This window comes from Talpa europaea (assembly GCF_964194135.1).
Source record: "Talpa europaea genome assembly, chromosome: 6".
Taxonomy (NCBI): Eukaryota; Metazoa; Chordata; class Mammalia; order Eulipotyphla; family Talpidae; genus Talpa; species Talpa europaea.
The window spans coordinates 88,841,894-88,858,045 of NC_140072.1; the positions used below are offsets into that span (position 1 = coordinate 88,841,894).

General features: G+C 35.1%; 1 protein-coding gene across 4 annotated transcripts in view; it reads right to left on the reverse strand.

Annotated features, from left to right (window-relative positions):
• Positions 1 to 16,152, reverse strand: part of PDS5B (PDS5 cohesin associated factor B) — a gene marked incomplete at both ends in the record, with an annotated part of 107,552 nt that overhangs the window by 15,784 nt on the left and 75,616 nt on the right. For all 4 annotated transcript variants that reach the window (XM_084235485.1, XM_084235486.1, XM_084235484.1 and 1 more), the window contains 4 exons: positions 1,270 to 1,474; positions 8,767 to 8,890; positions 13,144 to 13,280; positions 14,927 to 14,995. In XM_084235485.1, the coding sequence (XP_084091611.1) occupies positions 1,270 to 1,474; positions 8,767 to 8,890; positions 13,144 to 13,280; positions 14,927 to 14,995 (535 nt within the window). The remainder of the gene's footprint in view (positions 1 to 1,269; positions 1,475 to 8,766; positions 8,891 to 13,143; positions 13,281 to 14,926; positions 14,996 to 16,152) is intronic.

Sequence of the window (16,152 nt, forward strand, 5' to 3'; positions counted from 1 at the left end):
TCAAAATGGGTAAACATAGTCTTTAGCTTTCCTTGTTTGTCTGGAATGAGGAAGTGATTTCCAGGTACGTGTTGACAACAGAGGAGAAAAGCTGTCAGCATAAATTTCAAATAGTGTAGAGGAAAAGGAACACAGAATTTATAGTTACAGAGAGAGCAGAGACAAAACTTAAAACTCAGGCTGGAGACAATCTATACGGGCCATGCAGATGAGTTTCAACTTGATCTTAAGAGCAATGAAAAATCAACATGAATTTCAAGCAAGGAAGTGATACAATCCAATTTGCTTTAGAAGATAATTTTGATAGTTGTGTCGCACAGCTAGCGCTGGGTCAGAGATGGGGAAACATTTAGAATATGAAGGTAGTCAAGAGTGTATATAATACTCTAAGTGAAATACAGGAAGACAGAAGAGTTGAGAAGAGGTGAATTCAAGATATCCAGTGGAGGTATAAAAGGATTTCATTAACAATGAGAGGAAAAAAGAAGGTATAAGAAATGTCTCTGACTTCTGACTTGTTAACTGGACTAATTTTAATGTTGTTGAACAAGTTGTAGAAATCAAAAACACAAAACTAATTACATGAATGTGATAAAGTAAGCAGATTTAAAATACGCACACAAGCACCTGATATTCTATCAGTTACATGTGAGAACAATCTTTGAAGTTCTAAGATCTATATTCTTTATTATAAATTAATACATTTTACTGCTCTAATAAAGGTACCTCCAATGTCACTATTTCCCTTGACCATTTAATCAGTTATAGAGAGAGATGTTGATTTAAATTTGCGTTTGGGGCCTCCCCTGGTGGCACAGCAGTTGAGCGCTGGGCTATGAAGCTGCCCGCAACCTCTGCAGCGCTGGTTCAATCCCGGCCACCGGTGAGGGATTGTGTGTTGTGCCACCTGGCACAACAGACCTCTTCTGCTGCGCCCACTGTTCCCCTAAGCGGTGTATTTCGTCACTCTGCCTGTTCTGTTCCCTGCTCTGGCTCTGGGGAATTCTCTTACCCTCCCGTACTTCTGACTGTACCCAGTGCTTGTATGAATAAATAAATCAATCTTAAAATAAATAAATAAATGTGCATTTGTATTTTTTAAATAACCTTTTAAAGGGGAAAGCTATTATTGAAAAAGTCATTTAGAATTTAATGAGTACCAATGAGAATATAATAAATAACAGTAGCATCATTTTGTGTTCCATAAATCTAAAATTGAAAGTCTGTTAAAACTGGAAAGTTTTACTTTTCACATTCTTATATGCTTACCACTAACAGCAGCATGCTGCTTCAGATACTCGCGTCTCACATTTATATTTTTTACAAGACACTGCCTGGCATGAGCTCTTCTCTCTTTTACAGGATCTTTTGCACAAAGTGCACAGATGGCCATATATTCAAGTGGAAGCCGTAATCGGGAAAGGCCTTTGTGAAGTTTCTGAGCAAATACTTGTCTTACTTGATAGCATTCATCCTGTGAAGACATAATTTTCCACGTATTATTCACCTGGCAGCAAAAGAGTAAAAAATAATTTGGGTACAAAATATGCTATATCAAGTAACCAAAAGGCTAAACAGACAAAATTTTATTTACAACCCATTTCTTCTGCTTACATGATTGAGATGCTGAGCCAAATTATTTTAAGACCGAGTGGCGTGTTCACCTGGGTTGTAATTATTACCATTTAACTGATGTTAGAAATTACTTAATGTACTTTTAGAACAAATAAAACAAGTAACTATAAATACATCTTAACTTAAAAAAGGTATGAAAGTTTAAACACTCTCATATTAGCTTTCTTCATTTACTGAACAGAATAAAATTCTGTCCAATTTTATGTATTGTAATTCTATTATTTTAAAAAAAATCATCAGGATTAAAATGTAGAACTCTAAGAGCAAGAGTTACTAATCAATTTCAAAAACTCCAAACTATTTTAGTTCTGTATTAACCATCTGTTCATTACCACTGTGCCTGCTTTCCTACTCTTAAACCACCCACCTACATTTTACTTTACGCCTCCTTATCCTTAGCGACAGTTCCTATTTCTTCCAGAAAGCACTGTGTAATCTTCTTATCCTGTATTCTCCTCTGTGCTTTAACACTCTGTGCATATCTTCACCATAACAAAATTAGTACACAGTATTATATGATTGGTGTACGTGTAAGCCTTAGCCATTGTTGCTCATTCCTTGAAAATAAGAACTATGTTTTTACTCATCTTTGTGCCTCTACACATAGTCTACAATATCTGGTACAATAAATTATCATTTTTTTTAAACTACAGGGAAAAGCTCAATATAACTTCTGAATGATATATATAACATACAAAGACCTTTAGAGTTACACCTTATCCTCCACCAGTTAACACAAGTTATGGTTTGTTCCATATTACTGGAATATTATGTATACTATTTCTTCTAGGAAAACATTAATTTCATTTTTCTTCAAAACCTATGTCATAACAACTCTAAATCCTTATTGTGTGTGTTTTCCATTGAATTGAACTCCAGTTTACTATAATATAAATAACTTTCTAAAAGGTATTCTAGTTTTCTCAGAAATATTTCTATTATCTAACCTCACATTCAACAGAACAAAGTTAACGTAATTCACTCATCTCTCAGTATTACTCTCCAGGGAAAGAAAAGTCTTGATTATACAACTATTTATGAAAATACCCACTTAAAAACTACATAAAAGTTAACATCACAAATATGAACATGTCATTCAATACAAAACCTCCATTCAAATATCATTTAGATGTTTTACAATCTAAACCAAAACCATGCTTTTGTTCCTTTCTCAATAATCCTTCAGGACCCAACAATACAAAGGAAATTAATCACAAAGTCAATTTGAGACTCATGGCATTAAAAAAAAAAGAATCAAGAAGTCATATTAAAATGATATTAAAGAGTAACTATCAAAGCAATTTAGAGAGTTGATGACAAAAAGAAAACGTGGGGCCTCCCCGGTGGCGCAGCGGTTGAGCGCTGGGTTGCGAAGCTGCCCGCAGCCTCTGCGGCGCCAGTTCGATCCCCGGCTACTCCCCAGCCACCGGAGGAGGATCCCACATGGCGCGCAGACCTCTCCTGCCGCCCGCTGCTCCCCTCAGCAGTGTACTTCGGTCCTTCTGCCTGCTCTGCTCCCCGCTCTGGCTCTGGTGAATTCTCTCACCCTCCCGCGCTTCTGACTGTACCCAGTGCATGTATAAACAAAACAAAAAAACAAACAAACAAATAAATAACATGCCTCTATGAAAAAAAAATTAAAAAAAAAAAAGAAAATGTGACAACAGTGATGATATAATAGATATAGCAAAAGAATTAGCTAAATAAAGACTTAAAAGAGGTACTTCAGGGAACTGAGGAAATCTTTAATGTTTGCTTAACAAACATTGATTGTGTTATAAGAGTTAAATGTGAAGAGAATAATAATCTGTATCAGAAAAAAATACAACCTCAAAAAAACAAACACTTGACTCTTCCATGATTATGGTTATAACCAATAAGTGCTTCAATAGTAGGAAAAGATGGCGTTTAACACTAAAAATATTTTCCCCCAAGATAAAGTTCTAATCAAAGTTTATATTCACCACTACGAAATTAATTTTAAACTGTATCTTAAAGTAAATTCACTTTTTTGGCCTTTTCTAGTACAATTATTCTCAGAACTATATCTACTACCTTGCAAATAGTTTAATTACTTTGTGTGCACTGCACTGTAGTATTTGAATAAGAACAAGTTTTGTGGAAACTGTATCTGAGTTTTGATTCGCAGAAATAGTTGGATTTGGATGTGTGGAAATGGGAGGAAGCAAACTACAAGCACATAAAAGAAAATTGTTAGCTTCACTGAGAGCAGATAAAGAGCAGTGTAAAAAACAAGATTTTTAAATGCATATTTGGGTCCAAGTATTAGAAGATGTGATTTTTTTCTTTGAGTATAAATTCTTAAATATTTTTGACCACAGGAATAACATGATCAAAACTGTGATAGTGAAATTTATCCAATAGTAGAGAAATCCACAATAGTCTAAGTGAGAGCTAATGATGTTACAGCAATAAGAATGGTTAAGAAAGTATGAATAAAAAAGATGCACCACTAGATATCACAGGAAATAATTATCTGTACTTCTGCAGTGAGATATAAAGCCAACCAATAGTCAAATATAAATCATGCATTTAGGTCTAAGAAATGCCATTCAAACTTACTTAACACTTATTGAAGCTGTACATGTCAGGAAAGAATTGAGAAAGATAATGAATTCAGTCTTAAATTCACAGAATTTAAATGTTTGAAATTTCTGGTTAACATTTGTTAGCGGGACCAAACTTGAAATGTTTCTAGTATAGGAGTCACCTATACAGAAAATAAGATGGCCAAAGAAGACTTTGTAAGTGGGAAAGCTGGTCATGGACAAATCCTCACAGAATATAGACATTTAAAGGGAAAGAGAGAATTATAACAAAAATCAAGAGACCAAAACCAAAAAAAAAGAGCCACAAGAATACAGGTGCAATGAACTATGTCCAATGATGCAAAAAGGATATGCACAATGAACATTAAGATCACTGGTTGGAAAACAAAAACAAACAATTATAAATCAGAGACATCCTGCAGGAGAGGAGGAGGAAGAGGGATCAGAGGGAGAAAGCAGGGGACTGTGGTGATGGTGCACGGATGCATTGGTGAAGGAAATTCTATGGGGACCACACCTGAGGTGGGGGAGAAGCAAACATTGTTTAAAAATGAGCAATGATGTAAAAAATATGTAAAATAAATTAATTTTTAAAAAAATTTTAAAAATAAAAAAAAAAATCACTGGTTGGAGGCTTTTATAGAGCATTTTTGAAAAAACAGTGAAAGTAAATGCCAAAATGTGAGCAGAGAGGAGTGAAAAGATAAGAGGGTAAGAGAGACTGAGATTACTTTCTTAAGAGGTGGAGGTTTAAGAAGAAGACATAGGCATCTGGTTTAAAGAAATAGATTAAAGGCCTCCCTCGTGGCGCAAGGGGTTAAGCACTGCACTATGAAGCATCCATAGCCTCTGCAGCATGAGTTCGATCCCCAGCTGGCCAGGGAGCAACCCACATGGCGCAGCAGATCTCTCCTGCCTTGCCTGCTGCTCCTCTCAGCAGTGTACTTCAGTCAATCTGCCTATTCTGTTCCCCACTCTGTCTCTGGTGAATCCTCTCACCCCCCATACCTCTGGACTGTACCCCAGCTCTTGTATGCATAAATAAATAAATCTTTTTTTAAAAAAAAGAAATAGATTAATTTGGGAAAATTCTCATTTACAGTTGGGTAACCTGGTATGTTTGCAGTGGTGAGATTAAGCTAATAATTAAACTTTAACCATTAACACATGTTCCACAGTTAACAGAATTCCAAAGCAATCTTAAAACTTAGGCAATCGTAACTTTCACCTTGGGAACTTGATGACTGAGATAGCAATATTACACAAATATTGTGCTACAAAAGAAAGTCTCTAGAATTTAAAGTGTCGGTGCTTTTCACTCATTGTGGATATTTAATGGTCTGTATGAACTTATTATAGATAGTACATTTCAAACAAAGAGGATCTCTTTTTATGTATTTCCATACACTCTTCTTCTTATTTTACTTTTCACTTCCATACTGACAGCACCAATATCCTAAGAAATATCAGACCAAGAACCGATAAATCAACAGACTACAAGCATTATCAATTTGAAAAAGTAATTAAGCAGGTTTTCTTCCAGGAAAGTTAACATATATGCTTCATAGTCTGATCCCTGATTTCCAGGGTCCTAGAAAGTCTATCAGGAGGGTAAAATAGGTCACCACTTGGTAAGTCCAGGACATTTTTGGACCCTTGACAAGCAAGGAATTTATCCAGATACAGATACTGAAGGCAAAGTGTGATCGTGAGACTTTGGCATGGCTTCTGAGACAAGAGAACATTAAGAGATCAATCTGAGGTTTCTTATGAAAAGTTCCAGCAAAGCAGGTTAAGAATCTATATGGTTGGGCCTCCCCGGTGGCGCAGCGGTTGAGCGCTGGGTTGCGAAGCTGCCCACGGCCTCTGCAGCGCCAGCTGGATCCCCTGCTGCTCCCAGGCCACTGGAGGAGGGTCCCACATGGCGCGCAGACCTCTCCTGCCGCCCGCTGCTCCCCTCAGCAGTGTACTTCGGTCCTTCTGCCTGCTCTGCTCCCCGCTCTGGCTCTGGTGAATTCTCTCACCCTCCCGCGCTTCTGACTGTACCCAGTGCTTGTATAAATAAATAAAAATAAATCTTAAAAAAAAAATCTATATGGTTATTTCTGCACCTACTGTGCTTATGCAGGTCTAGTGTATTGGAACTAGATTTAATTTGAAAATTAATTTTACTGATTATTTGGCAGCATTGGAATGAAAGTAGACATGTTTACTGAAAAACATGTTTCTGTAATATACCTTTTAGTGGACATCAGATTCTTGTCCTCTTAATCATTTTCGGGTACTTATCCTTTACCTCTGTACTGGACTAAATCCTGAGTTTTTCTAAAATCTGCCTATGACTTTCCAAACTAACATTCCCAGGATTTTCTCTCCCTCACTTAGAATTATAAGAACTAAAATTTCCTTTTTCTGAAACCACACAATCTGGAGATGGAGAACTTGACATCAACTTCTGAAAGATCACCACTATGGTTGTGCATGAATAATCCTCATGAATGTTGAAATTTTCCAAAATACATAACATACATCAAACGACAAACAGGAAAACCATTATTTGCTTCTAAAGATCTTCACTGGCTCACCCAAAGTCTCCCAACTGAGCCTGTTGCTTGTTTAATATTTAACCGTTATTTGTCTTCTGTTTCCTCAGAAATGTCTATTATTGTGCTTATGACATAGTCTTAGCTTGGACCCCCTACAGGACTGCCTCCAGAAATTGCACACAACTATTAAATTAGGACTAATCTATTCCCAGGATTGACAGACTTATTATATGTAATAATTGAACAACTCAAGGTCTCAATTACAGGACTTCTAGAGAAGCTCCAGACACCAGACTGTAGGAGAACAAAAATTTTCCACCCCAAAAAAGTGTTTTTGGCAAAATGTTTATTTCATGGAAGGCTGCATCAAGTTCACCCTTTTGAAAAAGAGACTTTTTGGGGAAAATTCTTGTATAAAGGTATCTCCCACACTCTAATAGGCAAACCTAAATTTCATTTATTGCTTTTCAATAGACAAGACAGAACTTAAATTTGCATACCTTTATTTATACTTTCCTTTCCCTGGCAAACTCTTAAATAACCTTCCCCTAAAGCCCCTGTCTTAGCTGTTTAAGATGGTATCTGAAGTGACATAAGTTACTCAGTTTTATTGGATCTCTCCCATGTATATATAAGTATACATGTTATTATTAAATTTGTTGCTTTTTTTCTCTTAAAAAGTACATATAAATTTTAAAACAATTTTTTTTGAAAAATAAGATTTCTCTAAAGTTAAAGAAAACTAAACCATGAAATTAAGGGCTCCTTAAAATCTCATTTCTCAAATGATTTAGTCTAATATTTGAATAACAACAAAATAGGATTTGAAATTGACAAAATGATTACAACTAACAAAAAGATGAAGATAGGAGTTATATGTAAGTAGCAATTTTTAAATAAGCAGAAGAGAGGTGAAAAGAAAATATACAATAAGCCCTGAAATAAATGCCAAATTATTTTATATAAGATTGCTTGGAATAAGAAAAATGAGTGTGGAAAAAAACACATAATTGAAAAACTCATGTTGGAATATACTAACTATTATAGAGTCCTTTTCTTAATAATGCTAAAAACTACCCAAAAAGTTATAGTTCAAATATTTTGTTACTCTAATATGGAATCTGTAGACTATGAATTCATTAATATCACTGTTAATAATTTGAAGACTTCTACAAACTTTCTCAGTAATAAGGAACGTTTATGACCTGAAATTAATCTATGGCTTCATAAAGCTATAAATTTCTATAGCTTTTCTTCAATTTAAGAACTAAATAAATTCAATCCTCTTTATTTGGATTCAAATTTAAGAATTCACCCTACTCAGTAAATTAATTTGTAATCCCCAACTCAATACTTACAGTGCTTTCACAGTCATTTGCAATGCAAGTCAACTACAAAATGTTGAGTGTCTTAACACAAGTTTAAGCTGAGATCAAACAAGGGACCTTTTGGTGACCTATTTTTAGTGCCACAGTTTTCACATTTTGGTACATTTTGTTGGTGATGTTGTTGTTTAAAATGGTTTCCAAACAGAGTGCTGAAGTTCTTTATAGTATTTATAAGTGCAAGGAGGGTATGATGTGCCTCATGGAGAAAATGCATGTCATTTAGATAAGCTTCATTCAAGTATAAGCTATAGTACTGCTGGCCATGAATTTAATGTTAATGAAACAACAATATATTAAACAAGTGTTTTTAAATAGAAATAAACATACATTTTAAAAAAGGTAAGAGTTGATCAATTGACAAAAATATTCTAACCAGAGGTTTACAGGAACCACCCTACGAGCAATGGTTTGATTTTTGCTAATTCAATCCTTGTAGTGACTTTACAGAACAGAACAGCTATAAATAACAAGAATCAACTTACTATGCTAGCAACTAAAAACTCAAATGATGAGTTTAGAATTCTGAAATGTTTCTCATGCATAAATTTTTCAAAAGGAAACATTTTATATCATTTTGACTTGTTTCTAAGAGTCAAGGATCATCTTCTACATAGCCATTTTCCTTACATTGATAGCTAATGCACATAGCTGATACTGTTCTAATGTGATGATTTCATGATAACATGGTTCTTGTGCCAGCTTCACAATAGCACTCCCAGCAGCAAGTCTCAGACGTGACATATCTGGTTTACTAAAAAATAAGCAAGAAAAAAAGTTATTTAGATTTTAATGACTGCACAAAAACATTACTACTTTGTGTATATGTAATTTTATAAAAATTCCTCCAAGCAAAAAAAAAAGTAGAAAATAATTTAGTGATACTGAACACACATGTTTACCAAGCTCTGAAATACAATAAATGCCCTAACTTGCTAATAGGTCAACTAACACAGCTGTGCTAAATAGAAGTAAAATGAAAGGTATAGTGGATAGAACATTACATTGCTTTTAGCTAGAATTCTACTTTTCAAATACTGCCAAGAGGCTTATTTTAAATTTAAGGAAAGAGAAAGTCCAGCAAAGTGGACACCAGTGGCAGAGTGAAGACACCAGCTGATCTCCTTTATATATTCACAAACAAATTACAATGAAACAGAGACAATAACCCCAGAAATATAAAAACTGACTATCACATATATCATGAGCAAAGGCAAGGTAGACAGGGGTTATGTATTTAGAGTGATTCAGGGGCAGCACAACTTTTAAGGAAAGGGGGGCTACTATAGAGAGCCCCTTGGCTATTAACACAAAGGCACACATCCACATCTGGGACTTTAAAAACTGGCAGTACATTGGAGAAGGGGCTACAGAGTCAGAGTGTAGGGCAGAGAATGCACCACTAGAGAACTACAGGGGTAAGGCTGAAAAATGGAGATTACTGGCTTGAGCCTGAGGCTCCCAGACTACAACAGTCAAGAGTCCAAAGGTGGACCTCCTTATGGCACAAGGGGTTAAGTCTCAGCACTACAAAGCTATTTGCAACAAGAGTTCGATCCTCTGCCAGGGAGCTAATCCACATAGCACAGCAGACCTCTCCTGTCTCGCACATTGCTCCCCTAAGCAGTGTATCTCAGTAGATCTGCCTATTCTGCTCCCCACTCTGTCTCTAGTGAATCCTCTCACCATCCCAGCCCCGTTCCCTCACCTCTGGCCTACATTGCAGTTTTTGTATGCATAAATAAATCTCAACCAAAAAAAAAAAAAAAAGGTCCAAAGGAGATCTGGCCACCTGTGTGTACTCAGAGAAGACACTATATTTTGCAGCTTAACCTATAATATGCAAAATACCTACTGAATGTTCTTATTAACCAGAGTTTAAAGTCTGGATCCCATGGGAAGGCTCCTATTTGAAAATTTAAGAGAATAATTCTAGACTTGTAGCCCTATGTCAAGGACAATCCTTCACCCATCTCTGCATCTAGTGCTCAAGCTCAACCTAGGGGTTGAGGCTGAGACAAGATTATATAAGACATTTTGGCCCAGGAACTGGTACTCTGCTGCCCTGGATCCTTTCTATTACCCCTTAACAGCACCAGTGCCCCAGCAATTTATAAACAGATGCAAAGGAGTCACTCTATGAAGTGACACCTACAGACCCTGTGTAAAAAACCTAGGATTACACCCAGCTTCTATAGAAAGGGCATAAAGCCGGGCCTCCCCGGTGGCGCAGCGGTTGAGCGCTGGGTTGCGAAGGTGCCCGCAGCCTCTGCAGCGCCGGTTTGATCCCTGCCTGCTCCCCGGCCACCGGAGGAGGGTCCCAGATGGCACGCAGACCTCTCCTGCCGCCCGCTGCTCCCCTCAGCAGTGTACTTCGGTCCTTCTGCCTGCTCTGCTCCCCGCTCTGGCGAATTCTCTCACCCTCCCGCGCTTCTGACTGTACACAGTGCTTGTATAAATAAATAAAAAAATAAATAAATAAAATAAACCTTTAAAAAAAAAAAAAGAAAGGGCATAAAGCCAATTATCAAGAAAAGGAAACTTATTAACCCCATAAAAACTAAAATTGAAGAGACAGAACATTATCATGAATGCTAGAAAAACCCCAAGAAAAAGCAAAAGCCCTGAGAAAAGTTTTAATCCAGAAATATGGAATATGAGGAAAGACAGTAAAATTAAGACTGGAAGTAACTGAACAGAAATCAAAAACTATACAAAAAGATCAATGAAACTAAGGGGTTGGTTCATCAAGATAAACAAAATCAAAACAGAATTAAATTATAAATGAAGAGGAGAAATTACTACAGATGACATCAGAATACAAAGGATCATGAGATTACAATGAACAACTATACTCCCACAAATTTGATAACCTTAAAGAAATGGATTTCTAAAACAATATAGTTAAACATGACTAAATCAGGAAGAAACAGAAGAGTTGAATAAAGTGATTACAATCATAGAATTGAAACAGAAATCAAAATTCTCCCAAAGACAAAAGCCCAAGGACGGATAGTTTTACAAGCAAATTCTATCAAAACTTTAAAGAACTTAACATCCATCTTGCTCAAATTATTTCTAAAAGTCTAAGGGAGAATGCTCCCTAACACATTTCATGATGCCAACATCACCCTAATACAAAACCAGATACAGACAGCACTAGAAAGCTAAATTTAACAAAATAAAACTTCTGCTATATATGACAAAATTCATAGACCACTGAATATAAACAAATCCTTCCCAATATAGTAATATATTAGATGAATTACAGGGATCTTGGGCTAATCTATGGATGGAGAGCTGTAATTCCTTAAGTAGGACCCCTTATAGTTCTATAGTAAAAGATAATTACTGGAGTTATACAAGTATTTGTCTATCACGGAGAGGGACCTGAAAAAAAACTACACAATCTTAGTCTCCCAGATCTAATGATTTTAGGTTTAAAATTCTTGCTTTATCTTTCTAAGGATAATGTAAAAATATTGAGTAAATGAATACCAGCATTAATAAGGTTGTGAAGCTATATATCCCATATGTGCTTTTCCATTAATCAACAATTATTCCAAGCACCTACCACTTGGTAAATCACTCAACCACTGCCAAAGGAAAGTCGATTTTACTTGTTGGGATTTATTTTATATAAAAATATTATAATTTAATACTTTACAGCTGTTTTGAAGACCAGGTCTATATACATCCTTGTTTTAAAATTCAGAGCCAATATAATTTACATTCATATGCAGAATTCGAGTATACACTGGATTTTTTTTTTAAAGAATACTATGAATATAGACAGGTTAGACAAAGTTCAAATATGCACTTAAGTAATGCACATCATGAATTTAAGAGACAATATGTATTAATACTGGAGAAGTATTTTCCCAATTATGTAAATCTTAAGGACTGGCATGTATCAATTATGAAAGTAGAGGGGAAAGACAAGTTATGAGAGCAAAAGAAGGTAGAAATGACTGTACATGTGAAATGATTCACCAAGTTATATCTACTTGACTAATGTGAGATGGATGTGCTACTGTTAATAGTCTAATGCAAAAGTACAGATGAGCAAAACAGTAAAAATGAAGACAGAAAGGTAGAAAGCAGCTGGCAGTCATTTTTCAATATTTTGTCATTAAGTCTTAGATTTGTTAAGGGGTAGAGGTTATCTCATTTTTTGTTACCAGCAAGCCAAAAAATGGCAGCTGTGCTTTCAAAGAGGACAAATTTCAAAGTTTTTTAGCTAACCGTGACATAACCACTACCAATATAATCACTGCTAGCTGTTATATGTTAGGCAATGTTTCAAATATCTTAAATGTACTAATTTATTTAATTATCATAATAACTAAATGACATAGGTATTATCATTATTTCTATTTTATAGATGAGGAAAGTAAGGTATAGGGAGATTAATTTGCTAATGGTCACCAAGTAATAAGTGGTGAAGCCAGGATTTGAATCCAGGTTCCAGAGTTCATGTTTTCACTAACTATACTACAATATAACTTAAACAAAACAAACAACAAAGTGTGTGTTTTAAATAATTTACATCAGACGATATGGAGAGTGTTCAGGGTAGTTTGGTTAGATAGACTAAGCCTATAGCACTCAGTATTCCCAGGTGGTCTCCTCAAGTACATTTTTTAAACTGCACATACTTCTGGAAATAGATAAGTTGCCATCTATCCAGTCTGTTCTTTTATCTTTGGAGATTAACAAGAAGTAAAATATCAATTATTCACTGGTACACTAATATTTTCATCTTAGATATTTAATGAAGTTAACATCCATGATTTAAAATACATGCATTGTATTACAGCTCTTTGCACCAAATATGTGACTGCTATTTTGAAATGACTACTGTACAAAAGTGTATTATAATAAAAATATATGATTACCTACAAGAAGTGTAATACTACTTTTTTACAGAAACTACATCATTCAACAATTATACCAGATATTGAAATATTGAGAAATCCAAAGAACTCCAAAATAGTAATTACATACCTGATTTTCCCCTGTTCTGTCAAGTCTCCATCACTATGCAATATTGTTGTTAGCAATCTTAAGGTAGAAGTTCCTGACTTACTGTGATTATTTTTCATTCCAAGAAGCCACCGAACCATCATTTTAATAGCTTGAATCTATTTTAAAAAATTGACAATAAAACCTTGCTATATTTTAAAGAAATTCAGTATCGACCTTAAAAAAATGAAGAAATGTTTAATGTATGCTTTAAAAAAGGGAAAAAAGTATTCTTTCCTGCATACATAAAAATAACTTTGAATGTTATAAATTAAAGATGTCTCACCCTTCCTAGGCAAGTGACGATGAAATTACTGAAGATGAGTTCTGATTTTATTTTTCTTTAACTTTCCCCAACTTACACTTTACCCTTTATAACCCAAAGTAAAATCATGCTAACTTCCCTACTCAGAAAAGTTAGGTTCCCAACTGCAAATTATATTCAATCTTTTGTGCCTGAGCAATCACCTCACAATTATACCACATTATGAAATATCTTAAAACCTATTTCTGTCTCTACAACAACTCTTGCTCAAGGAGAGCAGGTAATCTCTTTTTCATATACAAACTTATTACATATCTAAAGCTCAGGGACTAAGCAGGCCTTAAACAGTGTCATGTGGTAAACACTCTTAAGTTCTCTTTCCTGGACCACTTGGTAAACATGAACTTAAGTGAAGATGTCTGCTTTCTAGTTGACAGCTTCTCAAGTAACAAAACTACTGCAGATGACAAATACCAAGAAAATAAGTGTATATGAAATTCAAAGTATCAAGCATTATTCAGTGATGTTAAAGTAAGTGCTGCTCTCCAGACTATAGAAACAGTACACCAAAATCTGAAGCTGGAATACTGTGAAAAAGATATATAAACAAATACACATACTACAAAAGAGCTTATGAAACATAAAAATTAGAAAAACATCAATATTTTATATATTTGTTCCTTGCCTTTACGCCTGGACAGCGGATTGAAATTAGGTCTATACTACAAACTACAGATCATTGTAGTAAATCAATAATCTCTATCTAGTAATGAGCAAGCTTTATGTATAATTCCTAATTCAAGAATGAAATGAAATGAAATGAAAATAAAAACTCTGTTTAAGACCCATGGAAAAGAGGAATAGTCTCAAAACCTGGATAACTATCTTAACTGAAAAGAATGTACAGATGAAAATCAACATTGTCTGCTGCCATTAAAAAGTTGTTATCTAGGGCCTCCCTGGTAGTGCAAGGAGTTAAGTTTCAGCACTATGAAGCTATTGGCAGCCACTACAGCAAGAGTTTGATCCCTGGCCAGGAAACAACCCACATGGCACAGCAGACCTCGCCTGTCTCGCCCGCTGCTCCCCTCAGCAGTGTATTTCAGTAGATCCGCCTGTTCCGCTCCTCACTTTGTCTCTGGTGAATTCTCTCACCCCCTTGTACCTCTGGACTATACCCCAGCTGTTGTGTGCATAAATAAATAAATCTTTAAAAAAAAAAAAAAAAAAAAAGCTGGTATCTGAGAAGTAGCAACATAAAGGTAGATTCCCAACTTTTATCCCCTCAGATTATCTGCAACTTCCCACAAGATCATGGGTTTCTCTCATGGATTTCATGTCCTCTCTCATAGCACATGAAATAATGTCATATAGCAAGCATAAAAATTTGAGTGCTTTTAATAGTGCTATTTTTATAATAGGAATACAAATTTAACACCTATAATTATATTACTAAAATTAAAAAAAAAAAGAATTAACAGGTCCGTGCATATTACTCACTTTGACCATTGTCTCAGGTGAAACTTCTTCATCTGGAACCCAAAGCTTAGTTGTCTTTTTTCCTGGAAGCTAAACATAAAGATTTTTAAATATGGATGTGAATTTCTCTGTTTAACAGTGAATGAATGAAATTTTTACTATTCTGCAGTGATAAAGATCTATGTCTAACCCTATTCCTAAATAGGGCAAATGGCTTGTCTTCATTAGCATCCCCATATAACATTTATATATCCATCACCAGCTGGTTCTTTTCTAGGGGTGAGATAGGACTTCAACCATTTGAGACGTACAATTCAGTTTATTTTAGGCAATTGGCAAGAACCACAATAATAACCAATGAAGACAAAAAGTGTAGTTCTTAAAAAAAAGGGAAAGTATATAAAAAAATTTCTGAGTGGGGGGAAACTTAGACTGCAGTTGAAATAACAGAAAACATGCATGAGTAGAGTCCTGCATAAATACCACCAAAATGGACACATAAACAGCACAGCTGGAAAAAGGAGCCTACAAGGCAGTCAGAACCACTGTAAAATTTTCGAAAAGAATATATTTAAAAAAGAACAGGAGGAAGAATGGAGTTAATGGGCTTACGTTTCTCCAAAATCTCAGAAGGAAATACCCTTCAAAATTTTTTTGTCAGTATAATCACAGTACTCTAAGGTGACAACGTGTAAATACTGATAAGCATGAATTTATAGTGGCAATCAAGAAATTAAAGAGAAAAGGCTGAAGTACACAGAAGAGGAATTAATAGACAATAGTAATTAAGATAGGCTCTTAGTCTCCAAATCACACAAATCATAAGAGATCTAATATATACAATAATCTTGACAATTTCCCCACAAACTACTTTTCCATAACCAACTAAAAGTATTAGTAGAATTAAAATGCATTAATAGAATTGAAGAAAAAGGAGGGATATGAAAGACAGTAATGTAGCTATATATTTTAACAATTCTGATTATATTTTAAGAGGAGAAACTATCTCATATTTCTTCTAATTCTCCAGAGAAGGTGGTGTAGTGTTGAGTACACAGCAGACACAAAATCGATGGTTACCTAATATGTCTATATAAAATATACACACATCTGCATAAAACTGCATTTAACCATAAGGGAGCAATTCTCCCAGACCCAAACAGATACTCTCCCAAATACAAAGTGGAAACAGAATCATTATTTCTTTCCCAATATTTTCTTCCCGGGCTCTTATTAGTCTCTATATA